At 36.2% G+C, this 12,264-nt stretch overlaps 1 protein-coding gene across 1 annotated transcript; it reads left to right on the forward strand.

Moving 5' to 3' along the window:
- Window positions 1-554: 554 nt before the first annotated feature.
- Window positions 555-3,262, forward strand: LOC104875764 (olfactory receptor 4A5). The gene is made up of 2 exons (XM_010643478.2): window positions 555-1,476; window positions 3,207-3,262. The coding sequence occupies exons 1-2, from the start codon at window positions 558-560 to the stop codon at window positions 3,260-3,262; spliced, it is 975 nt and encodes a 324-aa protein (XP_010641780.2). The 5' UTR covers window positions 555-557.
- The last annotated feature ends 9,002 nt before the right edge of the window (window positions 3,263-12,264 follow it).

The raw sequence follows: 12,264 nt of genomic DNA on the forward strand, positions 1-12,264 counted from the left end.
GAAGCCTCATACTGCAGTATCATGGTTACTGTTCTGGGCCTGCTAGGACAGGTATCATTTTCAGTGTGGCACAGACTGTCTTGTAACGTTATTCCGTACCAAAGCTATCAATGTGAAAGACTGAATCTGTGTCAGTGAATATATTTATTGTTCATTTCCAGGGCTAAAGAATACATTTCATTAAAGCAAAAGGCCTTCTCTTTTGTTCTTTCACATTTCTGTGTCATGTAGTGACAAACTTCAAAGAAAGTGTGAAATGTGTGAATGTCCATGATGCCTTCATCTTTCCTCTTTCCCAATATCCACTGAAAAACAACCTCTGATTTGTAGACCCAACAATATACAGGTAGAAGTAGAATTAGCCACAGGTCTAGCAGGCTATTTGAAGAGGGTCTCCATGGATGATCACTAAATGTTTACTGTGTGTTCACCACTGTGGGATACATGGTGATGAAGACTCCTCTGTGGCAGACTGTGTCATAGTCCTGGTCACTATTTCCTGGCAGGTCCTGTTCTCCTGAGCTCTCATCTCTGAAGCAAGCCTTCTGGAAGACTGCATGGGACACAGGAACAATGTCACAGAATTTGTCCTCCTGGGCCTCACTCAGGATCCCAGTGCACAAACAGCATTATTTGTCATGTTTTTACTCATCTACACTGTGACAATGGTGGGAAACGTGCTCACCGTGGTGACTGTCCTTGCCAGCCCTTCCTTGGGCTCCCCGATGTACTTCTTCCTTGCCAATCTGTCACTCCTTGATGCTGTTTATTCCACTGTCTTCTCACCCAAGTTGCTGACAGACCTGCTCACTGGTAGGAAGACCATTTCCTTCCCAGCCTGCATGGGCCAGCTCTTCTCAGAACACTTATTTGCTGGTGCTGAGATCTTCCTTCTGGTGGCGATGGCCTATGACCGCTATGTGGCCATCTGTAAGCCACTTCACTATCTGACCATCATGAACCGAAGGGTTTGCATCCTTTTTTTGGTAGTGTCCTGGACTGGAGGCTTTTCACACTCTGTGATTCAACTTGTGTTTGTGTCTCGTCTCCCCTTCTGTGGCCCCAATGTCATTGATCACTTTCTCTGTGACATGTACCCAATACTGGAGCATGTGTGCACTGACACCTACCTGATTGGTTTCACTGTGTCTGCCAATGGTGCAGCCGTCTGTATGGTGATCTTCATCCTCCTCCTCATCTCCTATGGAATCATCCTCACCTCCCTTAAGACTCACAGTCAGGAAGGGAGGCGCAAGGCCCTTTCTACCTGCAGTTCCCACATCACCGTGGTTGTCCTCTTTTTTGTTCCATGTATTTTCGTGTACGTTAGACCTGTCTCCACCTTTCCCTTTGATAAATTCATAGCCATTTTTTATACACTGATTACTCCTATGTTAAATCCTTTAATATACACTTTGAGAAATTCGGAGATCCAAAATTCTATGAAAAAACTCTGGCATAAGAATTTAACTAGAGAATCTCTTAGTAATTGAAATGCAGGATACATGCATTAAATCCTAACAAGGACTGATGCAGTCACCTCACCAGATTGTTTAGATCTGTATCTGTATCTGTACAAAACCATGACAGAAGAAGTACAAGTTGTCACTATTGTAGTAGAGTTTGTAGAATATATGATAAAAGCCCTATTTTTCTTCTTTTACAAGTGAAGATAAGGATAAACCTAAGCACAGTGTACTTTCAAACTTGCTTTTCTTCTCAGGTCAGAATAAATTAGGACTTTAAAAAAGTGGTTGCCTTCTTTTCAAATAAGAAAGAAGCTAATTTTGGAAATTTGGAAATGCCTCATGTTCACAAGAAAGGAAGATGTCCAGTGCTCAGGTAAATTCTGGGACTGAAAGAAGTTTTGAATTTGTCACCTTCATTATTTGATCAGTATAGTAGATTTGTTAGCTGCATTATGAACTTTGTTTTAGGAGTACTTTTATTTTTCAGCTTTAAAACCTATTATTTTCAGTTCAGAGGTGTTTGGATAGAAGGTGATACTGTGTTCAGCTAAAAATATCGTTAGTGAAAAGTTTTATAATAAAATGAGATCCAGTTGATGAGGAAACCAGATTGAAGCTGTTTACTGCGGTTTGATATTTTGTTTCTGAAAGCTATGAGAGCCAAGTTGGAAGTGTTGTGTTGTGACAATTTCCCTCTGTCGAGGAACCACCACAGTCAAATGTTTTCAGTTTTTATTACCCTAAAATATTTCCTTTTACTTTTGTAGTCAATTTGTCTCTTTCCATTTTGTCCTGGAAAACTGATGCATTTGTGTCCTCCTAATTTTTCTTTCCCAAAATGTTGCATTAATAAATATGAGCCACACAGAATACTGCCCTTTGAATCTGGTTTCCTTCTTTTTTTTTCAGCTTTATTTGAGTTTATTGGTACATTTTAGAGATACAGTACAGTTACATGCATTGTTGGGATCTTGTACCTCTACATGACAAGTCTTGATTCTCATTTTTTCCCCTTACCCCTGCCCTCCCTTCACCCCCTCCTCCCCTTCCCATCTACAAACACCTTATTTCCCTCTTTTCATTCTCTCACATATTTTTCTTTTCCCTTATTACCCTTCCCTTCTGGTGTCCTTCTTATAAAGCTTTTGAGGTCTCTGAGTATTCCTGCTTATATTAGCAAGTTACTGAGTTTTACCGCTGAATGGTGTTAACATTGCACAGTCATACCATAATTGCTTTAACCTTTTTAATCCCTTTTCCAATTAGAGGTATTTTGGTTCATTGCAAATACTGGAAATTATGAACAAATCTGTTCTAGCATAATAATATATAATATATGTTAATAGATAAGCTTTCCCTTAACACAATTTTTTCTTTCATGGGTAAATATGTAGGAATAGAAGACATGGTTGTGTGGTCAGTGTATATTTGAGTGACCGTAGGAAATGGCCAAACTGTTTTCCAAAGTGTTTGCCTTTGTTTTCCCTGTAGCAAAAGTGATATTTTCAGGTTTTCTTTCTCCTTGTTGGAAGTTGGTGTAGAAGGGATCTTTAAATTTTAGCCATCTAAATTGGTGTGTAGTGATATCTTTTCATGGTCTTAATTTTCACTGTAATGACTAATAATTTCGAGCATCTTTTCATGTGTTTATTTTTCTTTTATATATCTCGCGTACTTGTGTTATTTTTGCTCATTCTGTATTGAGTATTTTCTTCTGAAATTTGAGTCTCTTATACAACTTGGAAACAAATTCTCATCACTTTGTGATTTTTACATATTACCCCCACAAGTGATTTGTTTTCTCATTCTCTTAAAGGTATTTTCTGAATAAAATTAATACAATTAATAACTTCATTTTGTGTGAAGCATTTTTGCCATGTTTAGGAAATCTTTGCGCAACCCAAAGTCATAAAAAAAACTTCTCTGCTGTTGCCCTTTAGACCATGTATAGTTTTTGATTTAATATTAGGTGTGCAAGTAATTTAGGGTTTAACTTTTCTTTGCGCTGTATGGTATTGATCACTGTCTACTCTTTGCAAGTGGATATCCAGTTACCTCAGTGCTGTTTTGCAGAAGGCTACTATTTCTCTACACTTCTATAAAAGTCATCCATCCCATGTGTGGACCTATTTCTGGGCTGTCTTTTCATATATTTACCTGTAAAATTTCTCCAGTACTGCACATTATGCTATGTATAGAAATCCAGTGGTAAGAATTATTCAATTTTGTTCTTTTTTGCAATATTCCAGCTATTAGAGTTCTTCTGTATTTTCATACAATTTCTTGAACAACTTTCTCAGTTTCTACAAAACAAATTCAATTGGTTGTTATTTAGAATATTTTTGAATCTGTAGACGAATCAGAGGTGATAGGACATGTGAAGGATAATGAATCTTCCTGTTCATGGCTGTGTTAAAACACCTCATTCTTGATTTCCTTTGATTTCTCTCATCAGCGTTTTGTAATTTCAAGGAACTATGTCAATTGTCCTACAGGTGCTTGCCTTTCAGAAGAAGTCGTTGGAAACCTGATTAAAATGCAAATGCAGCTTGATTTGCTCCTAAAATTAGTCTTGCTCATCATCTAGTTTTCAAGAGGCCATTGCTGGAATGTGTATTGGAACAGAAAGTGGAAAGAGAAAACAAATGTGAGATTTCTCTACCCATCCCCACGGATACGTACTCATGGAGCATTCACCAAAATAGGCAGCACACGGGGTCATCACACACATTGCCATACATCTCCAAGGGTTTAAATCATAGAAGATGCATCAGACCATCAGGAAGTGGACTCTATGTTGTTAAAAGTGTCCATAAAATGTCCCCAAACATGTATTTATTTAATTAACAATGCAAGTGAATTTGAAACACAATAATGTGTCAATCTCCACTGGAATATATTCTACAGGAAAAAAAAAACTGCAAAGAAAAATTTTTATTTGAGACAGGGTCTCACTATGTAGTTGAGATTGACCTGGAACTCACTGTGTAGACCAGGTTGGTCTCGAACTCACAGCGATCCTCCTGCTTCAGCCTCCTGAGTGCTGGGATTGCAGGCGTGCACCACACACACCTGGCTAAAGAAATGTTGTTTTGAGAAGTAGCCTTCGTGTTGTAGCACCATTAGTAGTATTTGATGTTTTTATTCCAGTTCCATTCCTGAATCATATGTACTTAAAGCATACTCAATATTTGGATTTGTGTACATACTGTAGAATTTTTATCACAATCAAATTAACACATCTATCCCCCCAGTTAATGAATATTTTCTTTCACTTATTATTGTGGTAGAACATCTAAGATCTATCCTTTTAGCCAATTCTAGTATGCAATATAATGTTTTAGTAAATTTTAGGCATACAATAGTCTTCTTAACTGTAGCTACAATACTGTACGTAAAATGTATGAATCATTTTTTCTGGCATACCCAATAAGCACATTTAGATAGGCACAATTCTACTTCCTTTCTTTTCTTTTTTTTCAGCTTTAATTGAGTTTATTGGTACATTTTAGGGATACAGTACAGTTACATTCATTGTTGGGATCTTGATCTACATGACAAGTCTTGATTCTCATTTTTCCCCTTACCTCTGCCCTCCCTTCACCCCCTCCTCCCCTCCCCATCTACAAACACTTTATTTTCATCTTTTCATTCTCTCACATTTTTTTATTTTCCCTTTTTACTCTTCCCCTACCCATCCCACCTTCCCTACACCTTTAGCTCCTTTCTTCCCATTTCTAAATGTCAGTAATCTTATTAGGATCTTATGCACTGTTGCAGATTATTCACACCAGTGAAACTATTCAGTATTTACACACGTGTGATTTATTTATTTCACTTAGGAGTATATCTTCAATATGTATCCATTTCCTATGAATGAATCTATTTTCTCGTTCTTTATGGCTGAGTAATATTCGATTTTATAGAAAAACCACATCTTCTTTATCCAGTTTCCGACGGATGGGCAAATGGGCTGTTTCCAAGATTTAGCTATTACAAACTGTGCCGCTATAAACATGGGTGCTCATACTTCTCTGTGATATGATTCTTTTAGTTCTCTTGGAAAGATACCCAGCAGAGGGATGGCTGGGTCAAATGGAACCTCCAGTCCAAGCTCTTTGAGGCGTCTCCATATTGATTTCCATAGTGGTTGCACCAGTCTGCACTCCAACCAGCAATGGAGAAGGGTTCCTTTCTCCCCACAACCCCGCCAACATTTGTTATTGTGTGATTTCTTGATAACAGCCATTCGTTGTGGGGTGAGGTGGAATCTCAGTGTTGTTTTCATCTGCATCTCTCGAATGACCAGTGATGTGGAACATTTTTTCAAATATTTTCTTGCTGCTTTTACTTCTTTGTCTGAGAAATGCCTGTTCATTTTGGATGACTATTTTTGAATCCGGTCTTTATATTTGGGGGGACTGATTGTTTTGAGTTCTTTATATATCCTTGATAATAGTCCTTTGTCTGAGGAACAGCTGGTAAAAATTTTTTCCCACATTGTAGATTGTCTCTTAGTTCTGCTGATGGTTTCTTTTGAACTACTTCCTTTCTTAATGAGACTATTTCATAGCCCACATATAAGTGAAACAAAGGATTCTTAGGAGTGCTGCTAGTAGTGTATCCTTCAGGTTCACTTACATTATCATAAATAACAGCATATATTTTAAATTAAGAGTACATAAAATTCCATACATGTATTTTTATAAATAACATATTTTATCATTTAATTAGTCATGATTATTTAATTATGTGACAGCATCTATCACTGGTACCTGGGTTCACCCATTTAATTTGTTTCAACATTATGGGGAAGAGGGCTGTGCTTGTGTTTCACACCCTATGTGAGGTTACCAAAACAAAATGAAATTTTGCTGATCCAGGGTACTATTGTATATATTACCTACTAACTTATCACATGTTATAATACACAATATAATTCAATGATAGTTATATAAACATTACATATATGTTACTCTGGTTATCCATTCATGGAGTGATAAACACTTGTTTTCATCTTTTGGCTTTTGTGAATAGTGCCGCTATGAACATGGAAGGGCAGATTTGTACAAGATCCTTTTTCTGACCTTTTTTCCCCATTAAATTCATTGGTATATTTAGAGCAAATAGTACAGTTACATTTATCATTGGGGTTTTGTACCTTTACATGATATATCTTGGTTCTTGTTCTTTCCCCATACCCCTGTCCTGCCTTCACCCCCTCCACCCTTCCCTATTTACATAAACTTGGTTTCCTTTTTCTTTTCCCTTATTTCCTCTCCCCTCCCCTTCCCACTTCTCCTTTAGGTATTTTCTTTCTATTCCACACTCTCAATTATACCATTTGAACCTATTTACACTTTTAGTTTTTCACACCAGAGAAATAATTCAGTATTTACTTGTGTGTCCTACTTATTTCACTTGAGTATAGTCTCAATGTGCATCCATTTAGCTGTAATTGTTTCTGGTTTCTCGTTCTTTTTTTTTCAGGTTTAATTGAGTTTATTGGTACATTTTAGGGATACAGTACAGTTACATTCATTGTTGGGAATTTGTACCTCTACCTGACAAGTCTTGGTTCTCATTTTTTCCCCTTGTCCCTGCCCTCCCTTCACCCCCTCTGGTTTCTCATTTTTTATGGCTGAGTAATATTCCATTTTATAGAAAAACCATATATTCTTTATCCAGTCTCCAGTTCATGGACATTTGGGTTGTTTCCAAGTGTTAGCTATTACAAACCATGGTGCTATAAACATGGGTGCACATATATCGCTGGGGTAAGATTCTTTTAATTCTTTTGGAAAGATACCCAGAAGAGGGATACCTGGGTCAAATGGCCTCTCCAATCCTCGCTCTTTGAGGTATCTCCATATTGATTTCCACAGTGGTTGCTCCAGTCTACAATCCAACCAACAATAGAGAATGGTTTCTTTCTTCCCACAAGCCTGCCAACATTTGTTATTGGTTGATTTCTTGATAGCAACCACTCTTTCTGAGGTGACATGGAATCTCAGTGTTGTTTTCATCTGCATCTTTCAGATGACCAGTGATGTGGAACATTTAAAAATATATTTATTTGCTGCTTTTACTTCTTTGAGAAATGTCTGTTCATTTCAGATGCCCATTTTTGAATCGAGTCTTTGTATTTGGGGGGGGGTCTGAATTTTTTGAGTTCGTTATATATCCTAGATAGTAGTCCTTTGTCTGAGAAGCACCTGGTGAAATGACTATGCTGAATAGGATTGCTGGATGTTATGGTTGTTCTACTTTTTTTTCTTGAGGACCCTCCATACCATCTTCTATAGTCACTGTACCAATTTAGAGTCTGAACAAGAGTGCACAAGGCTGTCCTTTCTCTGCTTTCTCACTGACATTTGTTATCTTGAGTCTGTTCCGTAGTAGCCATTCTAACAGATGTGAAGTGATATATTTCAGGACTTCGGATTTGTGTTTTTCTGATGATTATTCAAACTGAGAATTGTTTCATGTACCTACTGGCCATTTCTATGTTTTCATTTGAAAATATCTATGATACACTTTCTTCACTTTTTCCTTTTTCATAGTTTTCTTTCTTTTTTGATATTGTTTTATGATTTTCTGATTGTTTTGACTTTCATTTTTTACCAGATACATGGAACACTGGAAAGGTGTAACAGAGAGGAAAGTTTACTGTGATAAAAAGTGACATTTTAAAAAATAAAAAAGATCTCACAAAAATAACCAGATTTTACACAAAAGGAAATAAAAAAAGAACAAATCAGCTAGAAGTTAGCAAAAAGAAACAAATAGTACAGATTAGCACAGTGACAAATCCAGCACTTAACAGAAAACAACAAAAACAAATCAAGAAGCAAAAATATCGATCTTTTAGATGACAAAACAAAATTGACAGGTCCTTAGCTAATTTTAATACAGAAGAGAAAATTCAAATAAATAAAATAAGAAGTGCAAGAATACACAATACAGTATCAATTTGAGAAATGATGAAGATCATAAGGGTAATATTATTTTGAATAGTTTTAAGCCCCAAACAGTCATCATGTGTCCTTTGCATACAAGAAGTGGACTTGGTACCGGGACCGTAAGCCCTCAGAAGCCTGTACGCATGAGAAGCAGAGGCCTGAGCAGATCGACCAAAATAAGGCTGAGCCAGTATTCAAAGCCCTCACAAGTAAGAAAAGCCAAGAATCATTCTCTTCATCTTCTCTTTGTGAGTTCAGATGTCCACGGAGAAAGCATGTGCCGAAGCTTGCATTCACCAAGGTCATTTTATAAAATTTTATTTTTAATATTGCCCATTAATTTTACAAAACTTTGGACTTTGATGATAGTTTCACAGAATAAATTTTGATCCTATGCATCTGTTGTCATAGTCTCCCTTTCATATACTGGTTATGATTTTAATGAGAATTTTTACTTGTTTCATTTGTGTACAGATTTGATTTTCCTTTTTGATGATTTTGCCTCAAGTCATTCATTTATATTTTCCCCTACATAATAAGTTTCTTTAAATCTTTTTTTATTCATTAAGTTTATTGGTCCATTTTAGGTATACAATACGCTGACATTCATCATTGGAATCCTGTACCTTTACCTGATGTATCTTAGTTCTTATTTTTTCCCCATCCCCCTGCCCTCCCTTCAACCTCTCCACGCCTCCCTATTTACAAAGACTCTGTTTTAATGTTTTTCTTTTCTCATATTCATTCCTGTCCCTTCTTTCCTTCCCTCTACTCCTCTCACTTCTTCTTCCCCTTTAGACCTTTCCTTCCTATTTCACATTATCTATTAGACATTTTGATCATTATTTACACTTTCTGTTTCTCACACCAGAGAAACTATTTGGTATTTACAAATGTGTTTCCTATTTATTTCACTTCAGAATATGGCCTCAATGTGTATCCATTTCGCTATAAATGACTCTAGTTTCTTGTTCTTTATGGTGCAGTAGTACTCCATTTCATTAAAAAAAATCTTTATTCAGTCTCCAGTTGATGGGCAATTGGACTATTATGAAATTTTAGCCATATAAAATACAAATTACAAATATGCATTTTAACAACTTGTGATGCTTTCTATAACAAATGTTACTTTTTAAATCTTCAAATGCTCATTTAGTATTTGTTATTTGTAGGGTTTTTGCCAATAATGAAAATGTTGTGTATCTTTGTTTATAGTCAAGCTTCAGATTCTTGAATTTTCAAGACATTCTTGATATTAATGTTAAAAAGTGCAGCAATTCAAAAAGTAACATTTTTTTACCTGAAAGTTTGAAGAATCAAACTTTCCATATGAGCAATGGAATTAATCAAGTGGAGATGTTTCAAGGTGCCATGACTGGTGCCTGTATTTCCTGAGGTGGCGCTGGTGTGTTAAGCTCTTATCTTTTAAGAGCACCTAGCTGTATACTTCCAACTCGGGAGAATGCATCAAAATGTACAACTTGGATGAAACGACTTTGTCATTATGAATGTAACTGTTTACTTGTATGATTCCATAGCAGGATTTACGGTGCACAACTACAGTACATGGGTGATGTAGGAACTCACAATATATTTTTCTCATTGAGTTTATTGGTACTTTTTAGATGTACAGTACAGTTACATTCATCATTGGGATCTTGTACCTTGACACGATGTATCTTGGTTCTTACTTTCTCCCATTCCCTACCTTCCCTTTTCCTGCTCCACACTTCTCTATTTACAAAGACTTTGTTTCCACTTTGTCCCCTTTTTCCCTTACCCCTACCCTTGGCACTTTCCTTACTCTTCTAGAGCTTTTCTTCCTGTTTCACATTATCAATTATACACTTTGAACCTTATTTATTTATAATTTTTATATTTTCTTTATTTAACTTTGATAATTCATATATACCTAGAAATCTTTCCATTTCTTCTGGGTTTTCCATTCATTAGAGTAGTTCTTGAAGTAGGTATTGATGATCCTCTGGATTTCTGCTGGATCTGTATTGACTTCAACATTTTCAAGGAACTCATAATCTATTAAAAATTCTTATAATTTTGATGGTCAGTTGTATCAGAGGGTCCTTTGTGGTTGCTAAGATATGTGTTGACTGATTCTAACTTTAATAATCTCAGATATTTTAATATCATAAAAATTCAGAATGTTGTGAGCATCTGAAGCTTCAGTGTTCTTACACACTATTTTCTATTGTAACTATTTATAGAGTATTTTAGTGTGCAGGTATTTTTAATCTCTTGACAAGATTGAATGAGTGGATTCCTTTTCATTTGTTTCCTCAGTATTTTGTGATTTCATTACAGCATAGCACATAGTCCTATAGCACATACATTGCTGTGATTTGATGACTTTAACTCTTTGGGGAAGATACTCAGAAGAGGAATAGGTGAGTCAAATTAAATTCTCCTATTATCTTTTTGGGGAATCTCCACATTGATTTCCATAATCGTTGTACTAGCTTATATCCCACTACTCCTTGGGGGAAAGAACAGCATCAAGGTTAAAGAATTCACCTGCATGAAGATCTAGGGCCAACCCTGTCTGGACTGTGAGGGATGCCCTTGGACCTTTCTCACAGCAGAGGTGAATGAAGCTATCAGGCAAGGCAAGAAATTACATGGAGAAGGGGAAAGGTAAAAAATAAAAGAGCCAACAACAGGAAAATGTCATGACAAGTATAAGTCAATGTATGTTAGTTATAACTCTCAATGTTAATGGCCTCAGTTGACCAATTAAAAGAAACAGACTGGTAGAATGGATCAAGAAGCAAGATCCGACAATATGCTGCATACAAGAAACTCACTTAATTAAAAAAGAAATTTATAGACTGAAAATCAAAGGATAGAAAGCAATACTTTATGCGACAGGAACCTGGAAAAAAACAGGGGTAGCTATATTATTAGCAGACAAAGTGAATTTTATAGCAAAACTAATTAAGAGAGATAAAGACAGTCACAAAAAGAAATCCATATTGGAAATCTACATTTAGATGAAATTTATATTTTATAGATGTCACTCTGGCCAGTTGCATGTGTAATTCTAGCAACTGCCATGGCTTAAACTTACCTAAAACTCTATAAATAAAGGAGAGCTGAAGATGTGAAAAAAAAGACAGTCACTACATTCTTGTAATGAGAACAACCAAAGAGGAAGAAATGACAGTCATAAATATATATGCACCAAATACTAGTTCACCTAAATACATAAAATGAATATTAACAGACTTGAAAAATCAAATAAGCACTAATCTAGTAGTAGTAGAACTCAATACATCACTTTCACAAAATAATTAAGAATTCATATATATATATATTCCAAGGAATAGATGTGCTCCTGGACAAGTGCTATCTATCAAGACTAAATCCAGATGAAATAAAACAATTAAGGTATCAATAGTACGTAAAAAGACTGAGTCAGTAGTCAAAAACCTCATAAGAATGAAATATTCATGACCAGAGAGATAATATGGACAATGGTAACACTTGAAAATTTTGTTTATATCCACCCTCACTCTTTTCCTTCCTTAAATAAATAAGAAAAGAGTATTGTCAGGTACCAGGGCTTGAACTCAGGACTTTGCATTGCCAGGCAGGTGTGGTGCCATGGTCTACATTCCAGACCAAGGGAGGTTTTTAATAAGAGAGTTTTATATATTTCAGTTCTGCCCAGACTGGATTCTTCCTTGTGGTAGATGTGACTTCGAGTTTTCAACTCTGAGAATTCCCTCTGAGGTTGTGTCTGTGGACATCATGTTCTAGGTCACTTTTACTCTTCTGACCTCTCAGTGCACCGCCTACCCCCAGAATCCTGCTGA

This window comes from Fukomys damarensis, unplaced genomic scaffold (assembly GCF_012274545.1).
Source record: "Fukomys damarensis isolate Sample0158 unplaced genomic scaffold, DMR_v1.0_HiC HiC_scaffold_73849, whole genome shotgun sequence".
In the NCBI taxonomy this organism is placed as follows: Eukaryota; Metazoa; Chordata; class Mammalia; order Rodentia; family Bathyergidae; genus Fukomys; species Fukomys damarensis.

Excerpts from the sequence above, each read along its gene's own strand:
- LOC104875764 (XM_010643478.2), top strand. The coding sequence starts at position 558 with ATGGGACACAGGAACAATGTCACAGAATTTGTCCTCCTGGGCCTCACT. Across the intron at positions 1,477-3,206 it reads GCATAAGAATTTAACTAGAG|ACTTGGAAACAAATTCTCAT; the intron begins AATCTCTTAGTA and ends GTCTCTTATACA.